This window comes from Dipteris shenzhenensis, chromosome 21 (assembly GCF_047967505.1).
Source record: "Dipteris shenzhenensis isolate YYH24624 ecotype China chromosome 21, Dip_SZ_1.0, whole genome shotgun sequence".
Classification (NCBI taxonomy): domain Eukaryota; kingdom Viridiplantae; phylum Streptophyta; class Polypodiopsida; order Gleicheniales; family Dipteridaceae; genus Dipteris; species Dipteris shenzhenensis.
Window position 1 is genome coordinate 45,750,022 of NC_141616.1, and position 24,534 is coordinate 45,774,555.

At 45.5% G+C, this 24,534-nt stretch overlaps 1 protein-coding gene across 3 annotated transcripts in view; it reads right to left on the reverse strand.

Annotated features, from left to right (window-relative positions):
• Positions 1-3,928: 3,928 nt before the first annotated feature.
• The window catches only part of LOC147888936 (Calcium-dependent lipid-binding (CaLB domain) family protein), a 30,151-nt gene continuing 9,545 nt past the window's right edge, over positions 3,929-24,534 (reverse strand). Inside the window, exons 2-7 of one of the 3 annotated variants that reach the window (XM_087392626.1) lie at positions 7,555-7,659; positions 7,232-7,358; positions 5,730-5,801; positions 4,873-4,915; positions 4,376-4,733; positions 3,929-4,284 (exon numbers count right to left, since the gene is read on the reverse strand). In XM_087392626.1, coding sequence (XP_087248752.1) covers positions 4,265-4,284; positions 4,376-4,733; positions 4,873-4,915; positions 5,730-5,801; positions 7,232-7,358; positions 7,555-7,659 — 725 coding nt within the window. In that variant the 3' untranslated portion in view covers positions 3,929-4,264. Of the gene's footprint in view, positions 4,285-4,375; positions 4,737-4,872; positions 4,916-5,729; positions 5,802-7,231; positions 7,359-7,554; positions 7,660-24,534 lie in introns of all 3 variants that reach the window. The other 2 variants (XM_087392628.1, XM_087392627.1) reach the window with 2 other exon arrangements.

The window sequence follows — 24,534 nt, forward strand, 5'->3', positions numbered from 1 at the left end:
CAACACGTGTAGGACGTGGAGCACGAACATGAGCATGAATAGCAACAGCAACAAGAGGAGAAGCAAGACGAGCAAAAGCAATAGCAACAATAGGGGGAGGAGAGGGGGAAGGAGGAGGAGCAACAGATTTAGGAGTGGAAGGAGGAGAGGGAGGAGGAGAAGGAGAGTGGCAAGAGCTAGATGAGAGTCTCAAGAGGAGGATGAGGAGAGGGAATGAGGATGCAAAATGGCCATTGCATTAAACAAGAGGGGTAGAAAACAATAAAGAATGCAAATTGCAAGACAAAGTGAGTCCTAGTCTTTAAAAACAATCCAAGAGATAAACACCGTGAAGACGTATAAATGGTACAATACAACATTTGTGCAAATACATGAGCCCAATGACTAAAATAATGAAGTTGAGCATTCCAGACAGAGATATGCTACGTATAAAGTAAGGCTAGCACTTCAAAAGATCCGTCCATGGGCGTATTTATGTACCACAAAGTAATAAAGATGTCACAACAAAGAAAATAAAAGAGAAGGAAGCTGAGGATGTTAAGCAACTAGCAATCCCCAATTTATGGGGCAAACATACCAGTCTGCAGGCCAGCCAAAAAATCAGCCAGCAGGGGTCTGGCCGACCAGCAGCCTGCAGGGGTCTGGCCGACCAGAACTGGCCAACCAGCTGGCCGACCAACTAGGTCAGGCCTATAAAGGCACTAGCTCCCACACTCTCAGTGACAGGACAGGACAAGACCTGCAGCTGCTCCTCATCTCCTCCATCCTTTGCTGCAGCCCCGCCTGCTCCAGTTTTGCTTTCTGCCATCTTCTCCTACCACAGGACAGGACCTGCAGCTGCTCCTCTTCCATCCTTTGCTGCAGTCCCTTCTGCTCCAGATCTGCCCCTCCTGCTCCAAATCTGTCTCTTCTTCTCCTCTGCTCCAGATCTGTCCCCTCCTGCTCCAGATCTGCTCCTCTGCTCCTCTGCTCCAGAGCTGTCCCCTTTTGCTCCAGATCTGCCCCTTCTGCTCCTCTGCTCCATATATGCTCCTTCTGCCCCAGATCTGCTCCTTTTCTTCATCATGCTGCTATTCCAGATAGCCTGAAGGTTTCTTCCTCAGAGCATGCTGGTTTTCAGCCATTTCCTAGGGCAGCTCCAGCACTATCTTCTTCGTCATCATCGAGCTACACGGAGGACTGCGTTTCGCTCCCTCTGCTGCTATCTTTTCTATTGTTTCTCTACATGGAATCATCTTTCTAATTCACCTCAGCCACGGTCCTTGAGACACCGGCTTGAGGTTCTTGTATTCAGATTTTCATATTACCGACAGGCACTATGTTTTCTGAGTTCCGTTCTTCAGTTGTGTCTGAGTATTGTCTATTTCTGATCGCTCCACCGCAAACCCTATCGTTTCTCTATATGGTATCAGAGCCATGGTGATCTAAAGACTAGATCTCTGAGATCTAAAGATCCTGCTTCTTCAAGGAGGCCATAGATACGGGGAGCATCACTCCTATGAACATATCAGTTTCCTCTTCATTCCGCTGCGCACTAAGGGAGAGAACTCCATCTTCTACTCCCATCCCTCCCTCCCTTTCAGAACTCCATCTTCTACTCCCATCCCTCCCTCCCTACCAGATCTCCATCTTCTACACCCATCCCTCCCTCCCTTTTCGGTTTCAGGCTTAACACTCCCCATTCCTTCGAACAAGGAGGTCATGATCCTTCACCTCTACCAGATCTCCATCGACATCGACTTCCAGGATCTACAAGTTCTCCCTAAGCGGGACCCTTTCTGTTCAGATGTGTCTTGATGACTGTTGTTTCGAATTCTTCTTTCATGGAGGCGCGGATAGACTCCTCTCTCTCGAGATTCAAGATCGGGCACACACTGGAGATTCAAGATCGAGCACACACTGGATCACTGTTCAGCTCCGACTTCTTCCTTTGGTGAAATCCTACCATCTCTGGATTATCAGTGCTGCTACGACATATTTGTTCTTTACCTTTGCTTTTCCCTCCACCTTTCATTGGTGAGAGGGGGTGGCTTATTCTCTTGAGCTTCACAGTGTTCTTATTTCTGCTGATCATACGTGTAACTCAGGCACTTGAGGAAGTGAGCAATTCCCTTGCAAGGGCACTCCTCTTGTGATCATCTCTTGGGCATTTCACAGGGATAGCCACCATCACCGTCGACATCCCTACACGAAGCTCCAAGCACACAATGTCTGCCCCTCCAAATTGGCAATTGAGAGGGGGTGTTAAGCAACTAGCAATCCCCAATTTATGGGGCAAACATACCACAGTCTGCAGGCCAACCAAAAGGTCAGCCAGCAGGGGTCTGGCCAACCAGAACTGGCCAACAGGCCCACCGATCAGCTGGCAGGCCCACCGATCAGCTGGCAGGTCCACCAACCAGCTGGCAGGCCCACCGACCAGTTGGCCGACCAGCTAGGTCAGGCCTATAAAGGCACTAGCCCCCACACTCTCAGTGACAGGACAGGACAGGACCTGCAGCTGCTCCTCATCTCCTCCATCCTTTGCTGCAGCCCCGCCTGCTCTAGTTCTGCTTTCTGCCATCTTCTCCTACCACAAGACAGGACATGCAGCTGCTCCTCTTCTCCTCCATCCTTTGCTGCAGTCCCTTCTGCTCCAGATCTGCCCCTCTTGCTCCAAATCTGTCTCTTCTTCTCCTCTGCTCCAGATCTGTCCCCTCCTGCTCCAGATCTGCTCCTCTGCTCCAGATCTGTCCCCTTTTGCTCCAGATCTGCCCCTTCTGCTCCTCTGCTCCATATATGCTTCTTCTGCCCCAGATTTGCTCCTTTTCTTCATCATGCTGCTATTCCAGATAGCCTGAAGGTTTCTTCCTCAGACCATGCTAGTTTTCAGCCATTTCCTAGGGCAGCTCCAGCCCTTCATCTTCTTCGTCATCATCGAGCTACACGGAGGACTGCGTTTCGCTCCCTCTGCTGCTATCTTTTCTATTGTTTCTCTACATGGAATCATCTTTCTGATTCACCTCAGCCACGGTCCTTGAGACACACCGGCTTGAGGTTCTTGTATTCAGTTTTTCATATTACCGACAGGCACTATGTTTTCTGAGTTCCGTTCTTCAGTTGTGTCTGAGTATTGTCTATTTCTGATCGCTCCACCACAAACCCTATCGTTTCTCTATAGAGGACACCCTTTTGGATTTTTTCTGATGATTTTATTGTGGTAAGCAGACCACAAAACATGTTAGAGGTGGTCATAGATAACGCAACCACATTGTTTTCAGATTTTTTCCATTCAAAAAGAGAGAATACTTCGGCTTAGAACTACTTGCAAAGAGAATCACTACCACGTTGCATTGCTGCACCATCTATCTGAAAACCCCTAGCTTTTCTACTTGAAAGAGAGCTCAGTACAGCAGCTTTGAAGAATGAAGAATAGTGCATGTAGCTATCAAGTAGGCACAATAAAGGCTATATAAGAGTGGTACAATGCATGTGAAAACAAGCATACCTAATTCCCCCTCGTCAATAAAATGGGCAATGGCAGAGTTGGCCATTGTGATGCACACTTTGAGATAGCAGTGAAGTGGAGGGCGCGAAAAGGCATATTCAATGAAGTTGAAAGAAACCACATCTGTCATGAGGAATTTGATCAACATGAGAAATCTGGATAAGCCCACTAAGTATCAGTAAGTGACCAGACATAAAATCTTAAGCTTTGGCACATGGCATTCAAGCCATTTCCTTCTACTCTTGGCGTTGTCATTCAAGCCACCTCCTGAGCATACGAGACATTGACAAACACTCCTGACGTTCAATTCTGTGTTATGAGGACAACGTACAAAAGGCAAAAAAACACCTCAAAAATAAATAAATAGAACTTATTTAGAGAGAGAGAGACAGAGAGAGAGAGAGAGAGAGGGGGGGGGGGGGGGGGGGGGGGATGTGTGGGGCGGGTTGCCTTTACAAGGGGACATGAAACAAGAGAGAACTCCTTAGCTAAGTTATGCTTCTGTTCTCATCAATACGCAAGCTTAGCTTCCATGAGTTTCAAAAGATTCTGGAATCCTTCATACATATCAGAAACACATTCTTGGCAATATAGAATCATGCCCAACACCTGATTCAGCCGAAGCTGCTACATGACAAATGCCCATTTTACAAATACCCACAAGAAAAATAATTTTAACCTCCAATATCCCCTATCTAGAGAAAGAATGTTCATCATTAACCCCAACAAGGCGATTTTATCTTTTTAAAATAACTTTTTGTAGTTCCTGTCTGAACCCTAATACTGATTGCTGCCACCTGCCAATAGAGTTCAGCAATCCAGAGATTATAAGAATGGATCTTGCCAAAAATGAGACAACAGAAACATCTATAGAGCACCACGGTATACCTTGGTGAGGAGGGTAAGCCCCTGGAGGAGCTCCATAACCAGGTTGTGGTGGGTATGCTTGCGGTGGAGGGTACATTTGTGGAGGATATGTCTGTGGAAGATATGTCTGTGGAGGATACGTCTGTGGAGGATAATTTCCATATGGGGATGGAGTCCATTGGGCAGCAGCTGGAGGATACCCACCTGCACCATATGCACTTGGTCCTGGAATATGTCCTGAGGGAGGGTAGGGCGAATAGACAGGGGGGTATCCTGGCTGTCCTGCTGAAGCTGCAGGTTGTACATGCAGATATACAAGGGGAGCAGTATATGGAGGCATGTGATATGGTGAGACTGTGGAAGTTGCTGCATCCTTATCCTTCTGCATTAAAAAACATTTTAGTTTTTGTTTACAACTAGTAATGCTGGAAGCACACCCTACTGGACATGCCATAAAACACCAAGGTCCCAGACAACAGTTGCATTTCTGCATTAATCTGGTACAGCACAATACTTACTGGATTTGTGTAATGCATGATTACATTTATCTCTCCAGCTCTCCTGCCAAAAGCATGAAAAAACTCTTCATTTCGACGATACAAGGTTTGATACAAATGAGCAATTGTTCACAAGATGAAAAGCATTACCATCTGACCATGTCAGCACCAAGATGCCATTTTATAACATAAAAGACACTAAGGATTAGAGGACGCTTATCTACACATATCACAGCACAAACTTTCTGTATCAGATCATTGTGACAAATCACTTCCTTTGAATGAAGAAAATACTTGGAAAAGGAGCGACAAATTACCATCCGACCAATGTCAGCACCAAGATGCTCGTGAAAATAGAGGCCCAAAACACCTTTTCAGAATATAAAAGACACTAAGGACTACAGGAAGCTTATTGTAACTATACTATAAATATCACAGCAAAAGTTTCTGCATCAGATCATTGTGACAAATCACTTCCTTTGAATGAAGAATATACTTAGTGAAGGAGCAACAAATTACTAAAATCATACCATTGAATGGGAAATGGACCTCAAGGAAGTATTTCACTTCAAAGCATACCTTTCCACATACAATGGACACAAGAAATAGCCTATTCAATGGGTCATGACATTCATGAAAAGGCACGCCTCCCATCATGTACCCCTTGTGGCACACACCCTGTGCCATCTGTGGTCCTTCAAACCTACCATAGACTCTCAACTTACACAAGGGGTTCAGATCAACATGACGTACATGTTGACTTAATGTTTGTTCTAACTTTATGTTGCTCTGGTCTACTTGTTCACTATCTACTATCAACGAGGTTATAGGATCATTAGCCCTTACAGGAAAGGGTAACCCCCAAGAACCTGACTTACTTGCCGCTTCTGGATGTAAGAGGCCACGAATTATCATCATAGCCTGCTGACAACGCCTTTTGGAGAAGTATTCTGGAAAACAATAGCAAAACAGGTCTTTGTATTAAGGAAAGAAGACACACGAAATACAAATTTATTTTACTTCAGATATATTATGACATACCGAGGGGTTCATATGGGCATACATGCAAACAGTTTTATATAACCAAATCCAGTCAAGTGCGCTGCATTTACGTCATCACTTTGAGCACAACAATTCACAGAGCAAAGTGTACATAGAACAGAAACCATCAGGCACTTTTAGATTAAGTCCTGCAAAAGGGTTAAAAGGGCTGGTCCGGTATCGCAAAATATGATCCTAATCAGCGGTGACATCAAAACAATACCAGAGCATGCAAATGTGCTCAATGAAGTGGGATAATTCTGCTACAATGATTGCTACTCAATCCTGAGCTCTTTTTTCAGAGCATTGGTTGAGACTGAGTCCACATACCAGGAAGAGCTTCCCACTTCTCGCAATGGAAAGCTATGAAGAAGGAAAGTATGAGAGGCCTTCTTTAGTAATAGCCCCAATATTTGCTTTCCTTAAACAAATTACCTATCTGATCTCATTATCAACCCTACTCCCACCAGGAAATACTCTTGCAGGAGCTCACGTGCAACACATTCAATGCAGAATAAGATATTTTTCAAGTCCCTCAGTGACAAAACACACCTGAGCTCAAGTATTCGGATCCTCCACAAAAGGTAAATTCATCACAGTTGTCAGCAATGTAATAAGCATCATGAAACTGACCTAAATATAAACTGAAACGGAGGCGTTTTTAGCTATTGCTCTCAAGACATACTAGGCTCTTTAAACTGCTGTTCTTTCACTGTGTGACGAGGAGTGGGAAGACAATGGACATTGTTGCAACTTTCTTAAGATAACTCAAGTATCCTGAAGAAAGAATCCTATCACAAAAGATTCAATAAAAAAATTATGAGTTCTTCAACTAGCCTCCCTCCAATGTGAAGCAAGAAGACGACAATGACACCTGTATCTTGCTGAAGAAAGGGGAACAAAGCAGAGAGGAGAAACTGAAGATGAGGACAGTTTCATGCTTGCTGGCTGCACTCACATGCTGCCCCAAGCAGGCTGCCTGCAGCACTGGTGGTTTTCCAGTCTCCTCAACCCCTGCTCATCCCTCATAGTTCCTGCTTTATTTTCATGCTTGTTGGCTGCTCTCACATGCAGCCCAGGCTGCCTGCTAGACTGATGGTTTTCCAGTCTCCTCAAACCCTTGCTCATCCTCATAATTTCTTCCTGCTTATGCTTAGCTTCACTGTTGCTCTCCAAGGTGTTACATCTGCCTGAGTTTATTGACTTGAAGCCTGAACTTGTTGCCACCCAAGCCACAGAGGGGGGTCTCATTGAACCGCATGAATTCAACCACATGCAATACAGTAATGACTTTATGTAGCAACCATAAAGTACTATTGAGAGTAACACCATCACGTACTTTCCAGAGCCGATAAAATCGTCGGCGGCTAATGTGTTGCTGTTCCAAACTTGCACATTGACTTCTCGAAGACCTTCAATCAACGGAATCATGTATTTCTCATTGAATGCTGGATTTCTTCCACCATCTGTAGTACACATTGTTAAACCGCTTAGGCATCCTCAAACAAGCACTATGTACTCTATACAACAAGAAACGAATTGGAATTGAGTGCCAGAGCATATTCATGGGCTTGGAGTTACCAAATGGAATCCGAAGCGTGCATAGTCTTCCATCTTAATGCCTTGTACACAGGAAAAACGGGAGCAAAGAAAGTTATGAACCTGTGTGAGTTTTGGTCCTATATCTGTTGCCTGCATATTCAAGGATGACATATGGGTCTTGCCTTGATATCCATTCAGTATCTTTCAAATGCTTACATCCAATAACTGTCACAAAAAGAAAACCACTTTTGTCACCTTCAAATCATCTCTTTCCGTGAAATTTCATTCACAAGAAAAATAACTTGAAAGAAGAATATGCATGTATCTCCGAAAGAATGTATATCACACCTACTTAAGATTAACATATATAAACTCACAAATTGTTTAAATCGCAGTTAAGAAACAAAAGAACTGTATGTGTCCATGTGCACGTGCAGGTGTATGCATGTGTGTCCGACCAAAGAAGCCTATGAGGCCAAGTCAACATTCGCCAGCCTATGGACATGTCCGTACAATCACAGTACCATCCTTCAATGGCACTGTCAAAAGTCGTAAAACTACCAGTTACATCAAAATACTCAGGTACGACCAATAAGTACATCCAGTTGACCCCCTCTTAAACTCGAACCCATCCAAACCTTGAAAAGCACCAAGTATCACGGGTCTGCTTTAAACCCTTTCTGCGACCAGCACCATCTATAACCACTATCCAAGTACCCTAGAACTGCTCCCAGCTGTCTCTAGACACAAGATCGGGATGAGCTCCACTCAAGTTCAAATCAAGGTACCAAAATGCTCCTGATCATATGGCTCCTCAAACTCTGACAAATAGTATTTGATGAGGTAGACAATGCTCCAATAAAATTTTCTCGAGCACACCTAGCCTACAAACAACGTTTGCTACATGTTTTAAACTCCTTTTTCATAGACTCTTCGCAAAAGAGAGAATGAACAAGTTCAAAGATGTGATGCAAAGTCATGGTGATAGATCCTGATGTTGAAATATGGAAGCAAGAGCTAGAAACTAGAAAACTAGAAGTAAAATAAGAACAAGATTGAAAGACAAAGAAGTACCTTGAGATGAGTGTAGACAAGACACAAGCTAGATAGATTGCAATGATGTGACCCATGAATATATGGGCCAAAGTACAAGACATAGAGCAAGAGTGCTTATGGGATAATTGTAGAGGTGCCACATGGCACACATTCAAGACCCAAAGACTAAACTGAGACTAGACAAATGTAGACTAGGGAAATAGTACACCTAGTGTGCACTTATCTCCAACACCCTCCTTAAGTGGACACTAGGAGGAAGACAGAAAGACAAGACTAGAAGACAGACATAAAGACCGATAGACTGAGAGACAAGACAGAAGACATGATAGACAAAGATCCTGAGACACCCCTCCTCAAGTGATATCCTCATATGGGTCCACAAGGGTAGGGACAAGATGGATCTAAAACAAAACACAGTCAGATTGATAGACAAGTAGACAGACAGACAAGACTAGATAGACAGAAGACTGACTGTAGACAAACAGAAAGACCTTGGAGACATTCCCTTCTCAAGGGCAAACTCTTCCTCTTGGGTAGGGACAAGAGAGGTCCAAAAGCAGAATGAGTAAGACACTAGAACCCCTTGACCTACATCATCGGTGGTCAAAGTGGTAGACAAGAAATATGAAGTAATCAGAAAGCCCACTTCTCATCATGTGAGGAATGAACATCAAGATCTGCTGATGGAGATGCTGCAGCAACATGGGCTAAGGTAGATGTAGGGGCTGATGTAGAGGGTTTGGAGTAGCTGTCCTTCTCCCGGTGATTATCACGGCCACAAATGGTGCATGGATGAGCCTTGAAGCAGTCCTTCTCCATATGATTAGTTTTGCCACAATGGGTGCAAGGCTTTCTTACCTTAGAACTTCCTTTCTTTGCTAAAAATGCAGTGTCAGTTACCTTTCGTTGTTGAGTTCTTTCTTCTTCTTGGAGAGCATTGATGATACCTTCAAGAGTAGGATTATTGTGATACTTGAAGGTAGTGACAAGAGTAGCATAGGTGTCAGGTAAGCTTTTGAGAAGCACAGCAATAGCAATATCTTCGGAGATGGGGGACTTCACTGATGCAAGCTGAACCATAAGATTGCGAAGATAATTGACATGAGAGGCTATAGTAGCTTCCTCCTGCATATGTAGATCAAAGAATGAGATCATAAGTGCAATCTTAAAGTTTTTAGATCGGGGTCCAAAAAGGGTATCCAAAGTGATCCATGCTTGAGAAGCAAACTGTATGTCGGAGATGTGATGAATGTAATCATCTCCAAGACCGAGCAAGATGATAGCATAGGCTTTGTCGTTCTTGGCAGTGGGAACATAAGTGACAACTTGCTCAATGTCGGAATCTTCGGGAGCAGCACGGTGAACAACATCCCAAAGACCTTCTTTCATAAGATGGCACTTGATTTTGATTTGCCAAGTATGAAAGTTGGACCCATTGAATTTGTCGATAGACATGATAGAATGAGTAGAAGAGGCCATGTGGGAAGGTCTTACCTCTTGCTAAGATGCAAGGGCAGTGTCTATTCCCTTACAAGATTGCACAAATGAATGAAAGAAGAGATCCAAGAAGCCGGCTCTCTCACCACTTGTCAAGGCCATAGCATGTGACAGCCCATCGAAGCATGAGGAACCAGCAGTTTGCAGATATGAGGATAACAAAAAAGACTGCTCAGCAAACTGAAAGAGACAATGCACAGTACCTTGTAGACTCTTCAAGAGGAAGTGATGGCAGAACTGAATGTAGCAAATAGCTCGTTAACAGGAGGAAAGTCGATCTGCAGCTGCCTCTAGATGATGTGCAATAAATCCCAGGCAGAGACAGCCCCTTGAGTCGATGAAGAAGGCAGCCAAGGAGAGCAGCAACACGGGAAGCATCAGGGTAGCACGTGGGCGAAAAAGGGGCGGCCTGATGCAGGTTGGGCAGAGATAGAACAGCTTCAGCTCCTCCTTTGTTTCGAACAGAAAAGGTATGGGCAGCAGCTTCAGAAAGTCGTGGGCAGCTCCTTCAGCTCACGAAATCGGGGCAGAAATGGCAGGCAGATCTGCAGCAATAGAGGCAACCTGAACAGGAATGGCAGCAGCTGGAGGTGACGGTCTGAATAGCAGCAACGTGGAGAAGATGGGCAGAAGATGGAGATGGCGGGCAGCAACTTGGAGCGGCCTCCTCTTCAAGATGTCGCTTCTCCACGTAGGTAGTAGAGGTCCTCAAGAGGAAAGAGAGCATACTCTCTTACACTTAGAGAAAGAGAGAGAGGGCATGGCTTCGCTCTGATACCATGTTGAAATATGGAAGCAAGAGCTAGAAACTAGAAAACTAGAAGTAAAATAAGAACAAGATTGAAAGACAAAGAAGTACCTTGAGATGAGTGTAGACAAGACACAAGCTAGATAGATTGCAATGACGTGAACCATGAATATATGGGCCAAAGTACAAGACATAGAGCAAGAGTGCTTATGGGATAATTGTAGAGGTGCCACATGGCACACACTCAAGACCCAAAGACTAAACTGAGACTAGACAAATGTAGACTAGGGAAATAGTACACCTAGTGTGCACTTATCTCCAACACCTGATGTAATGCAAGCCATGATGATAAATGAAGACCATCACAATGACATCCTTCCAACCATCTGACATGCAACCCATCCCTTGGGGGGATTCAATAACCCAGAACTACTCAGGTGGGCTAACATACATGTCATAGGAGCTGCCCTACAAGGCAACAAGCTCTTTACTGAGGCTTTTCATCATTCTTCACTCACTAGATATCATTCTTCTCCATGCTAACAAGTTACAATGCTGCAAGCTTCCCAGTTCAATCTTGGTGCCATGTGATGACTTTCATGTAAAGACCTACAACTCGTTGCTAATATAATAGTAATCCCAAAGATGTATCTCATTTTATTCCACCCCTTGCCCATTGTCCTGGTGGTACTCTTGCTATAGTGGCAGCACTGCTGTATTGTGGTAATCATACGTTCGTGCTTGGAACTGGTAAAGCTTTTCTCTGAAGCCTCTCTAGTAGCATACCGTCTGTTTTGACTCTCACTTTTCCTTGTCAAACTTAGCACAACTTTTCACGCAGGTAGATCAGCTTGTACTGGCTCTATTGTTGCAGTCTTGGGAAGTGAGAGGAGCCAAACCGGCAGGACGAGTGGGCATGGGGGGGTGGAGGCAAGGCTGGCTGGGTCAAATTACAAGGTGAGGGGCACAAAGGGGCCATGGGATATTGGGGAAGCATGGTCATGAAAATGTTTGTAGGGCCCCAACGCTGGGGTTGGTGGGTCTGCAAACAATTTTGGAACTCTCTTCTTCCAGTTACAAATCTATTTCAATAAAAAATTCTCAAAGAAGAAGCGACCATATTGCATCGATGGATTGAGCTAGTGTAGTCTTGCTGTATCATCTCTATAAGGGCCACGACAGTCAATTTTGATGGATTCCTTTGAGAAGTTGTTCAGTGACGAAGGTGTGCCTACTTTCAATTATATTTTTTAGACCGCCCATCTCGGAGGCTCTGCAATTATTGAACAACTAGAGTAAAGAATTCCAGCTTAAACACGAGTACATGGCAGCCAGCAGGAAGCATTGTCCGACTATGGGATATGTTCAGTGCTTGCGTGCTCTTTAGTCTGGAATTATTGGCGTTGGAAATCTATCGGACATAGCATTGGCGAACACCTGCAATTGCCATGATTGTTCAAGGCAAGGAGGTAGTCTAAGAGGCCGTAGCTTCAACAATGGCAAAATCCCACATTGATCAAGCGGATCAATAGAAAGGCAAACTTGTTTATCAGAATGCACATCAATTGAAAGCAATGTTGAGGACCACATTCATCACTTAGTATAACAATTAGAAGCCATGTCAATCAATCCATTGCCAGATTGGACAATCAAATCCCATCGATTGGAAGACAGATTGACAAATTGGATGCTATGTCCATCAAACAACTGATCAAAAGGCACGATGTTCGATTAAAATGCACATGAATCGAAAGCAAGATTGATTCATCAATCAAATCTCAGAATACCAAACTGATCCACTAACAAAACAATTGAAAACCACATCAATTGATCAACTGAACATTGGACAATCAGATGATATCGCATCAATTAAACAATTGAATACCAAGTCGATCAATTGGAAGCCACATTGATCAAGCAAATGTCACATCAATCAATCCGATGCTACATCGATGGATCAGTCGAAGGCCATGTTGGTCGATCATAATGCACCAGGTATTGCTTGCATTCCCATCATTGCCATTCAATTGTTAAGCATAATCACTCATAATTCTAACATTTATAGTATTGCATTTAACATGCCATTCAACCTTGAAGCTCAATTTTAAGCAATGCGTTGACTGCTACTATTGATAGAAATTATTTTCATTGCTCGAAGATTATTTTACTGAGAAAATTGCTCAAGAAATGGGCATCCTCGTCTTCACCCAAGTCACCACAAACTTCTCTAGCATCATGCCTTCAGTCCATAAGAAATTTTCAACTTCAGCATCATCCGCCAGAATAAACTCCGAAGAGCTATCTACACTGCAAGTCTAACCAACAGAAGGCTCCAAAACCCTGCCGAGAAAGCTCCTTATGTGCCTGTTTAGGAGGTTTTCACCTTGAACCTAGTAAACGATCCTTTACATCCTCCATGATCGACACAACCTCGTCCTCACCATGCTCTGAACTACCTTGTTGTCCTCATCTACAAAGTAATCTGGACCTTCTGACCATTGCTCAATATTGGGCACGAACACCATCACAACTAAGGTATCAATGAAAGCACTACACTCGATGTAGAATAATTAAACTCGATGCTTGGCAGAATCCTCCCTTGAGATTGGTCGTCCTCCTTTTGATCAACTTTTTCTTTAGAGTACTTCCATCTTAGATTGGTCCTCCCTTTGATCAAGGTTTTTATCTCTTGCCTTATGTCCAAGCATATCATAGTAGTAGCATTTACTTGCTCTTACTGTCAAAAAAGTCTCCATCCTTAGAAGTGTAGCCAAGATTCACAAACATTGGCTGCTGCTCCTCCTTTCTCCACCAAAAGGATCAAGAGAGAAAGATGTATGCCCCTATGGCACAATGGGCATCGCAAGCTGCTGTAAATGTTGCTTCTGCAGATATATAATAATATGGTTCATATGGGTTATCTAAGATATAATCTGTGACATGGATGGATCATGGCTCAAGCAAAGGTGGCTGGGGAGGGGGTGATTGTCATGGGGACGTGAATTTTGTAAGCAAATAAGCTATGACTAAGTTTGTAACCAGTTTGATCATGGGGGACTGGCCTAGAGGAGCGGTGAGTTCCTAAAAGCCCCTAGTGTAACATCTAACTGGACACGATGGCTAGACCTAGCTGTTAGAATCAAGGCATGGCATCACTTTGACCCCACGGAGGGGTGTGATGGAGCTAGGAAGTTTGCCCCTAGATAGATTCCCAAGTTTCACATTGGAAGAGGGGTTAAAAAGGATCAAAAGGTTGCCCCTAGACAGTACCAATGTTTGTCATTGGTTAGTGGGGTTAGAGCCCTTAAAAGTTGCCCCTAGGAAACCAACGTTTCCTTGGTACAGTTAAGTAGTTGTTTTCAACGGCATGGCTGACCACCACGTTTGAAGTGGACATTATGACTCAGTGGCATCAGTTTAATGCAAAGGGTTGCAGAAATTTGGATGAATACAATAAGAAATTTTGGGATGCCTTGTTACCTGTCAGCTCTTACCGCCAGGTTCCCTTCTCTGAGCAGGTTGACAAAAACTGTTGCGGATTGCCTAAAGAGATAAGGGATTATTGCACAAAAACACAGGTGACAAATCTGTCCCAACTTATAGAGAATGCAAATATAGCATATGCTTTGATGCAGGGACGGATCAATGGGTTTAAAAACAGCTCGGGAAACAAAGGAAATGCTAGGGAAGAGTTTAAAAAGGCTAAGCGGTTCGAAAAACCAGCAAAATCAGCCTTTGTTGCAGGCCAGAGGCGTGGACAGCCTTCGTCACAACCTCGGTTGTCTCCCGAGGAGAAGCAAGCACTGTTTGAAGCCCACAAGTGTTACATTTGTAAGCAGGAAGGCTATAAAGCCCATGAATGCCCACATCAGAAGAGGAAGTCTTTTGCAGAAGAAAAGCATGAGCATAAGGAGGAAAAAAGAGATGACACAAGGGGGGAAAAGCCAAAGCCGAGTGCTGGTTTGTTGCCTGATGTTATTGGAGGCACGCATGAATTGTAGAAAACGGAGTTATGCAAGGCTTGGGGAAAGATTAGGGATCAATAATATCTTATTTTCTTTGATCCGGGAGCCTGAGCGAATTTCATTTCACCTGAGGTCGCAGCAAAGTTGGGTATACGTGCAGAAGATATGGGAGCTGTTGGAATGGTCACCTCCCCATCTGTAAGCCCCCATATGAGGAGAGCATGGGGGAGGTAGACCTGGAAATATTGGGGCTGCCACATGGGCAGCACATGAGCTGCCATGTGGGCAGCTGTCAAGACAAAGGGCAGGCCATGGACCTGCAATTGGAGGCGCAGTGTGGCGACCTGTTTGGGCAGGCTTGTGCACAGGGTTATTCAGCAGGTCCTGAACAGGACGCAGACCTGTATGGCTGCAGTATGGCTGCATGGCGGGGGGCTATAGGCAGGCATAAGGCCTGCAATAGGCGCAGGAATGGGCAAAGGCAGCAGACCAAAAGGGGCTGCCAAAGGCCCTTATATAGGGCTGGTTGGACCAGCCAACCAGGTTGGCCAGCAAGCAGACTGGTCGGCCAGGATGAGGCTGGCTGGTCGGTCCACCAGGATGAGGCTGGCTGGTTGGTCCATTCAAGGGGGCCTTGTGCCCTATAAAAGGAGGGCTTCCATGCCCTCATTCTACATCACTTGGAGCAGCCCTCAACCAACAGATAGGAGCAGCAGAAGGAACTACCTTGGGCCTACATTCAGGAGGTGAAGGTGACCCAGAACAAGCTGCAGACTAAGCTAGAGCTGCTGCCCACCTAGGCTGGCTTCCGGACAGCAAGGTGGAAGGGATCTAGACAGAGAGTCTACATATGCTCGAGGTGGAGCACGCGGGCTCAGAGATCTAGAAGTGCTTGGCATCTAGTAGGAGAACCTATTGGTATTGTATCCTGTCCTACTTTGTGGATGGACGGAAATATAAAGAGTTGCTTCTATATTTGTTTTTGAGCATTTTCTATTTACTGGCTTGCACATCTATGCACATAAGTTAAGAAGTTTGTGATTCCACACCCCACATTACTATCAGTCTTCCGCTGTGCATACCCTCTGTTGAGTCATTTCTAACATGGTATCAGAGCCCAAGTAGGAGGCTCACAGGTGTGGGAGCCTGAAGGCAGGGACCTTGCTGAAGGACGATCCTGATTCAGAAGCTCTTGGGAATCGACTTCCACGACTGGAGGACAGTTCCCTTGCGAGAAGGAGGGTGACTCAAGTTCAGTCAAGTGCGTTCAGAGTTCTGGTCTACTAAAAATTGAGTTTGGTTGACTTTGCTGTGTGGTATAACAGTAGAGATGTCGACCGCTACAACCTCTTCGGCCCCTGCTCTCGCTTCCTCCTCCCCCAGTTTTCTCTCATTCACTATCCCTAACTTCGGAGAGTCTGGGAAACTAGATGGGACTAACTACCCGATCTGGAAGGTGAAAATCCGGAGCCATTTAGTGGCTCAGAAGTTATGAAAGCTGACAACGGGAGTGGAGGCAAAGCCGGAGGACATAGTGGACAGGCAAGGGAAGATACTCATGGCAGTTGACAGAGAGGAGCTCGAAGCTTGGGAAGACAGATGTGCCCATGCCTTGGCATTAATCATAGGGACTACGGCGGACTTTGTTCTTCCACATATCCAGATGGCCGAGACCTATACAAGACGGACAACACCTCCCGGATTTTGCTTCTTCACCATCAACTCTACAATCTTGATATGGAGGAAGGAGATACGGTACATAGCCACTTGACGAAGATCAAGGTGGTGAGGGATCAATTGGCAACAGTTGGTCAAAAGACGAACTCATGCCATTTGGCCTTGATGGTACTTAGGAGGCTACCTCGGAGTTTCAAGAGCTTTGTTACGATCGTGACAGCAGGACAGAGGACCAAACCTCTGACGTTTGAGGAGTTGGGTCCATTACTGCTACAGAAGGAAGCTCGGGAGAAGCTCTACAATGACGACAAAGACAACAAGGCACTGTTGGCGAAGGATTACGCTGGCAAAGGTAAGGACAAGCCTAACACTGGCAAGTCCAAGAAAGACGACTCTAATGACGAAGACACTTCCAAGAGGAAGCAGAAGAAGAAGTGCTTCTACTGTGATAAGCCAAGACATTTTGCAAAGGATTGCAGAAAGAAAAAAACGGATCGAAAAAAAAAAGGAAGGAGTCTGACTCAGATTCAAAGGGAGAGGCCAAAGCAAATGTGGTAATTGAAGAGTTGTTCCTGATGACATCACCAAGTGTTACCGAGGTCTGATATGTTGACCAAGAAATCACAGTGAGGATGTCTGACATAGAGATGTGGGTCGACGGGGAGTCAGATGCCTTTGTGAAGGTGAAAGACAGCATGGAGCGCTTGGTACCTTCCAGGTGTGTGGCTATCGACACTGACACGAGGGTGGATTCCATGGAGGGCCCTAGGGTCTCATGGTCAGATGGATGCTATACTTCAGAAGGGGACAGTACAAGATTACACACGCTTTTGGTGGGTGCCTCGATAAGGTATAGGGTTGCTTTTAGAGCAAGCACACAAGCAGTACGACAGTCTGGTATGTACTTGATATTCTGCATTTGAGCCTTTATAGCATGCTATGGAGAGACTCTGCTCTTCATTTGTCTTAGGTGATACAAGATAGGAAGGAATGGGCCTTCTTCGGAGGCAGAAGGTGAAGTATTGGTACTTCTTCAAATCTCGGACGCAGATTGCTAGAAGGTGATGGATAAGAATACTGAAGCCTATTCAGTGCTTGCTTGAGAACTCAGCGAGAGTTCATGGTCCAGGTTATCTGGAAATATTCATTGGTTGCACACCTTGCCAAAGGAAGGACATGTTGAAACAAACCCTCAGAGCATGGTGCCTAGAAGACTCCAGGTTGTTCACTCATTATAAGGGGGACAATTGAAAGATCGTGACGGCTGGACTGCTCGACTTCGAAGGCAGGAACATGACTAAAGATGGTGGTGCCAGGAGGTGCTACCAAAGATGGACCTATGTACCAGGATGGTGTGCGGAAGCGGAACCAGACCTGGTGGAGCAGGAGCCACTGGATGAAAAGCCAGGAAAAGATTTCGACATCAAAGAGTTCCAGAGGACTACGACCCGGGAGTCACTGGAGCATCATCATCGACGTGTTGGCATTGGGCCTAGATGTGTCGGTGAGAGGGGGTGTTGAAATGGTCACCTCCCCATCTGTAAGCCCCCATATGAGGGGAGCATGGGGGAGGTAGACCTGGAAATATTGGGGCTGCCACATGGGCAGCACAGAGCTGCCATGTGGGCAGCTGTCAAGACAAAGGGCAGGCCATGGACCTGCAATTGGAGGCGCAGCATGGCAACCTGTTTGGGCAGGCTTGTGCGCAGAGTTATTGCCTGCAGCAGGTCCTGAACAAGGCGCGGACCTGTACGGCTGCAGTACGGCTGCATGGCGGGGGTCTATGGGCAGGCATAAGGCCTGCAAACAGGCCTGCAATAGGCACAGGAATGGGCAAAGGCAGCAGCCCAAAAGGGGCTGCCAAAGGCCCTTATATAGGGCTGGTTGGACCAGCCAACCAGGTCGGCCAGCAAGCAGACTGGTCGGCCAGGATGAGGCTGGCTTGTCGGTCCATTCAAGCGGGCCTTGTGCCCTATAAAAGGAGGCTTCCATGCCCTCATTCTACATCACTTGGAGCAGCCCTCAACCAGCAGATAGGAGCAGCAGAAGGAACTAAATTGGGCCTACATTGTTAGCACCTATGTGTTGGGAGTGTAGGGTGACACCTTAGGTGTAGGCCCGGGGCACTTTTTACTCCAACTAGTGGAGGTTTTTTCCCCTGAGCTTGGCAGGCACACTTCCATGTGACCTGCAGGGTGTGCTTAGCAAGCACAACCTTATCCATGTATATGATGTGACTTTAGTCACATCTTCTGTATCAATCAATCATTCGAGCTTTTTGTGCTTGCTCTCTCCTCGTGTGTCTCGTCTCTGCACCAACAAATGGTATCAGAGCCTCGTTGAGCTCCTGCTTTTCCAGCCCAAGCTCCTCCTTCCCGGATAGTTCGTGCTCTTCTTCCTGTTGCATTCTATTTGTACGCTGCATTCTCATTGGAGCATGCCATCCGTACAATCGTCGTCCGTACATTTCGAATGATTCTGCCGTACAGCTTGCTGCAAGTGCGCCATACAGCCTGAAGGCACGTACGTGTCTACGCCGTACGCCTGCCCCGTACCTTCCGTACGGGCGCTCTACCTACTATTGCCGTACCTGCACGAGTACACTGTACAACAGGTCGTCATACTTGTTTGCGTACAGGTTTTGATTCCGTATCTGTCGTACGTGTGGTACCTACTGTACCTTTTGCGTAATCGTCGCCGTACCTACTGTACCATCGTGTACCTGATCTACCTGCTGCAGTCATCACCTACGTCATCGCCGTACGTAGCAGTTGTACCTACGCGTACAATCCGTACAGCAGGTCTTCATTCCTGCTTCCGTACAGGCTCTGCTTCCGCACAGCAGGTCTTCATTTCTGCTTCCGTACATCAGGTCATTAGTCCTTCATTTCTGCTTTCGTACAGCAGGTCGTCAGTCCTACTTCCGTACAGTTTCAGTACCAGCACATCTCGTGGTACTTGTGCAGATATTTGCAGTACTTTGCTGTCATTTGGGTATTCTCAGGTTCACAGTTACTTGCAAAGCAAACATTGCAGACAGATCTGCAGATTTGGTCTAAAATTTGGGGCTTTTGTTCAGAATTTGCAAATTTGGGGCTTTTAGTGAATTTGCCCCTTTCTGATCGCAATTTCAAGCTCGAAATTTGGGGCTTTCAGTTTTGCAGTACAATTTCTTGAAGAAATTTGGGAAAATTATGTGCAATTGCAATGGCAGAAAGGGATGTTTTTGGATTGCTCTCTGCAGAAGATAAATTGGATGGGACCAACTATCCTCTCTGGTCGTACATGATGCGACATGTGCTTGTGGCCAAAGGTTTTTGGGGCATTGTGGATGGCACTTAGTTGTGTCCACATGCACCAACAAATACTCCTTCACCTAGTTCAGAGGGTGAGTCATCTCGGATTACAGAGATATCACAATCACCTACTCCAGAGCAGAGTCGATGGGATGGCCGAGATGCCAATGCACATGCCTTGATTGCATTATCTGTTAAAAGAAGCATTATTCCTCACATCCGGTCATGCAAAACAGCAAGGGCAGCTTGGGAAATTTTGGCAAAGTTGTACCAAGTCAGGAATGAAGCCCGTGTGGCATACTTGAAGAGGAAATTGGAGACTCTTCCTATGCTTGATGGTGATTCCATGGATGATTATCTCACGAAGGTAAAGGATTTACAGGAGCAATTAGCATCTGTGGATGAGATTATTCCGGATGCCTCGTTGGTTTCTACAGTGTTGCAGGCTATCCCCGACACGTATCAGAATGTGTCCACTACTATGCGGCTTATGATGAGGGTAATCCTAATTCAATTACCTTCGATGAGCTTGTTTCTGTACTCTTGCAAGAGGAGCAGTCCAGATATAATAGGACCGTGATCCGTGTGGCTGATCAGGCTTTTATTGCCAGCCAGAAAGGCAAAGGTAAGGCTGCGTTTCAGGGGGGCAGCAAGCCCAAGAAAGATGCAGGCCAGCCATCTGGCAAGTATGAAAAAGGGGGTGATAAACCCAAGAAAAAGGGGAAGTGCAACTATTGCAGGAAGCCAGGACACTACATTAATGAATGTCGCAAGAGGCTTGAGAAGGAAAAGAGCAAAGGGGCCAGCATAGCAGTGACGTATAATGTCCCCAAGTCGGATAACAAAGAGGCTGCAAATTACACTTATACATCCTCCCATGATGAGGAATGGGCTTTTGCAGTGTTATGCAGTTACAATCCGTCTATTCATGATGCATGCCTATCTGTGAGTGATGCCAATGTATGGTATTTTGACAGTGGTGCTAGCAAGCACATTACCTCACAGAAGGATTTGTTTACATCTTATGCAGCTGGTTCTCATGGAGGTACGGTGACATGTGCCAACAACTCCTCCCATCCTGTGCAAGGAGTGGGAAAGATTGTACTTACTGCAGCAAATGGTGGTGCATTTACACTCTCTGATGTGCTATGGGTACCTGGCATCAAAAAGAATTTGCTTTCAGTTTCAGCCATTGCCCGTGGTGGCTTAATGGTGAAGTTTTTGGATGACAGATGCACCGTACATGACATTAGTGATGGTGATACAATTGTGGCTTCTGGAACTTTATGCCACGGTCTTTACAAACTTGATCACTATGAGAGTGCTTTGCATGATGCTTTATTCACCACCACCCCATCACAGTTGGCAAATGCTGAATTATGGCATGCTCGATTTGGCCATCTCAATTTCAGAAGTTTGCTGCGTTTACACAGCCATGAAATGGTGTCCGAGATGACACATACATACTCCGACTCGCCATGTATACGAGGGATGTATCTTGGGGAAGATGCATTGCACACCGATTCCCAAAGATGGGACTGTCAGAGCTGTCCGTAGATTACAGCTTATACACAGTGATGTTTGTGGTCCTATGAGGACTCCATCTATTGGGGGATATCTATATTTTGTCACTTCATTGATGATTTCTCTCGTTTCACGTGGCTCTACCCATTGAAGGAGAAGTTAGAGGTGTTTACAAAATTCAGACATTTTATTACTCAGGTTGAGAATTATGCCTCAGAAAAAGTGGGGACACTTCGCACTGATAGAGGGGGAGAATACATGTCCAAGGAATTTCATGCATATCTTGCAGAGAAAGGCATCATCCATCAGTGTACCACTCCATACACCCCAGAGCAAAATGGGCTCGCTGAAAGGAAAAACAGGTCGGAAATGGAGATGGGTAGATGTATGCTGAAAGGCAAAGGTTTGCCCAACAGGTTCTGGATGGAAGCTCTCATGTGTGCAAATTATGTACTTAACACATGTCCCACAAAGGCCTTGCATAATCTCACCCTGTATGAGGCATGGCATGGTAAGAAGCCTTCTGTTGCTCATCTCAGAGTATTTGGTTGCTTGGCCTATGCACATGTGCCACGGCAACATCGTACTAAACTTGATGATAAGGCTCTCAAATGCATTTTCGTGGGGTACAGTGTTGAAAGCAAAGGGTATCGGCTGTATCATCCATCCAGCAGGAGGATTATTACAAGCAGGGATGTCATTTTTGCTGAGGATTCCACTCAGCCATTGCTGTCCTGTCAAAAACAGCCTGATGTCTACTCCAGGGATGTGTTTGAACAAATGCTGCCCGAGACAACTGAAGGTCCCTCATTTTCAGAACATTCCAGTTTGATTCCCCATGCTGTTACACAGGCCGGTACAGCAACTAATCAGCCTATTGTGGCTGAACCACATATGCCTATAGATGAGGCAAATATTGACCAGGCAGTTGATGAGGAAAGGACAGCCATTCAGTCATCCAAACGGGTGCCCAGGTGGCTGATTGAAACATTACAGGACAGCAGGTTACATACTCCTTTACCTGCGAGGACTCGTGCAAAATCTCATCATGCATCTGGGTTGTTTACTGATTATGCCTTTCAGAGCACATGCAGTGATGAAGAACCTCTGACATTTGAGGATGTTGCAGAGGACAGTAATTGGATGGCAGCCATGCATTCAGAATATGATTCCATCATGCAAAATGAAACATGGCACTTAACTGAATTGCCTCCAGGCAAAAAGGCCATTGGTACTAAGTGGGTCTACAAGATTAAGCGGAAGGCTGATGGTTCAGTAGACCGCTTCAAAGCAAGACTCGTTGCGAAAGCGTATGCTCAGCAAAAGGGTATTGATTTTGATGAAACCTTTGCCCCTACCTCTCGCATGACCACTATCAGATGCATGATCGCCATGGCAGCCCATCATGGATGGCAAGTACATCAGTTGGACATCAAAACAGCGTTCCTACATGGAGACTTGCATGAGGAGGTTTATGTTACACAGCCTCGTGGATTTGTGCTGGATGAACAGGAACACTTGGTGTGCAGGCTTCGCAAAGCTCTATATGGCCTTAAGCAGGCACCTAGAGCTTGGTATGAAAAGATACACACATATTTGGTTGCCCAGGGATTCAGCAACAGTCCAACTGAGAGTACCCTCTATGTTAAAAGGACTCAGGATGTTTTTTTTGTCATTGTTTTATATGTTGATGACATGCTGCTCACAGGCCCCAATGAGCAAAATATTGCAGCCTTCAAGGTTGAATTACATTCCTCATTTGAGATGAGTGATCTGGGTCCTTTGCATTTTTATTTGGGCATTCAGTTTATACAGCGGGATATTGTTCTGATACAAACTAAGTACATCCAGAAGTTGCTTCAGCGGTTCTCTTTCCAAGATTGCAAGCCAGTTGCAACTCCTGTGGAGACTGGGATGAAATTCAGCATTGAAGATTCTGGGGATGCTTTTGATCAGACATTGTACCAGCAGGCTGTGGGCTGTTTGATTTATTTATGCAATACACGGCCAGATATTCAGTTTGGGGTCTCCTTATTGAGCAGATTCATGCATTGCCCAGGAACCAAGCATTGGCAGGCTGTTAAGCGGGTGTTCCGCTATTTGCACAGTACTATGCACCTTGGTTTATTCTTTCCCAAGGGGCTGATCCACAGCTGCATGCTTTCTGTGACTCCGATTGGGCAGGATGCTTTGACACAAGAGTGTCCACTTCAGGTTTTTGCTTCTACTTTGGGCAGTCATGCATCTCTTGGTTGAGTAAGAAGCAACCCTCCGTGGCCACTTCCAGTTGTGAAGCTGAGTACAGGGCAGCTTTCACAACCACCGTTGAGTGTGTTTGGCTCAGGCGATTATTTGCTGATTTGGGTATGAGACAAGAGTCTGCTACCTCTATTTTTATAGACAGTGAGTGCTTTGGCAGTTGCGAAGAATCCCGTCTTCCATGCTCGCACAAAGCATATTGAGGTTCATTATCATTATGTCAGAGAGAGATTGTCTGCCTCAGAAATCAGCATGATCTATGTGCCTACACATGACAATATTCACCAAAGCATTGTCTCGTGAGAAGTTTGAAGGCTTTCGCAAGCTTCTGAACTTACTTCCTTTTGGTGATTCATATCACATTTGCCTTGTACACTGTCACCACTTCACTCCAGGGGGGTTTGTTAGCACCTATGTGTTGGGAGTGTAGGGTGACACCTTAGGTGTAGGCCTGGGGCACTTTTTACTCCAACTAGTGGAGGTTTTTTCCCCCGAGCTTGGCAGGCACACTTCCATGTGACCTGCAGGGTGTGCTTAGCAAGCACAACCTTATCCATGTATATGATGTGACTTTAGTCACATCTTCTGTATCAATCAATCATTCGAGCTTTTTGTGCTTGCTCTCTCCTCGTGTGTCTCGTCTCTCCACCAACATACATTAGGAGGTGAAGGTGACCAAGAACAAGCTGCAGACTAAGCTAAAGGTGCTGCCCACCAAGGCCGGTTTCCGGACAGCAAGGTGGAAGGGATCTAGACAGAGAGTCTACATATGCTTGAGGTGGAGCACGTGGGCTCAGAGATCTAGAGTGCTTGGCATCAAGTAGGAGAACCTATTGGTATTGTATCCTGTCCTACATTGTGGATGGACAGAAATATAAAGAGTTGCTTCTATATTTGTTTCTGAGCATTGTCTATTTACTGGCTTGCACATCTATGCACATAAGTTAAGAAGTTTGTGATTCCACACCCCACACGCACACTGTGTGAGCTCCTGGGAATTACTATCAGTCTTCCGCTGTGCGTACCCTCTGTTGGGTCATTTCTAACAAGAGCTCAGTGTGAAGTAAACATGGCCAAT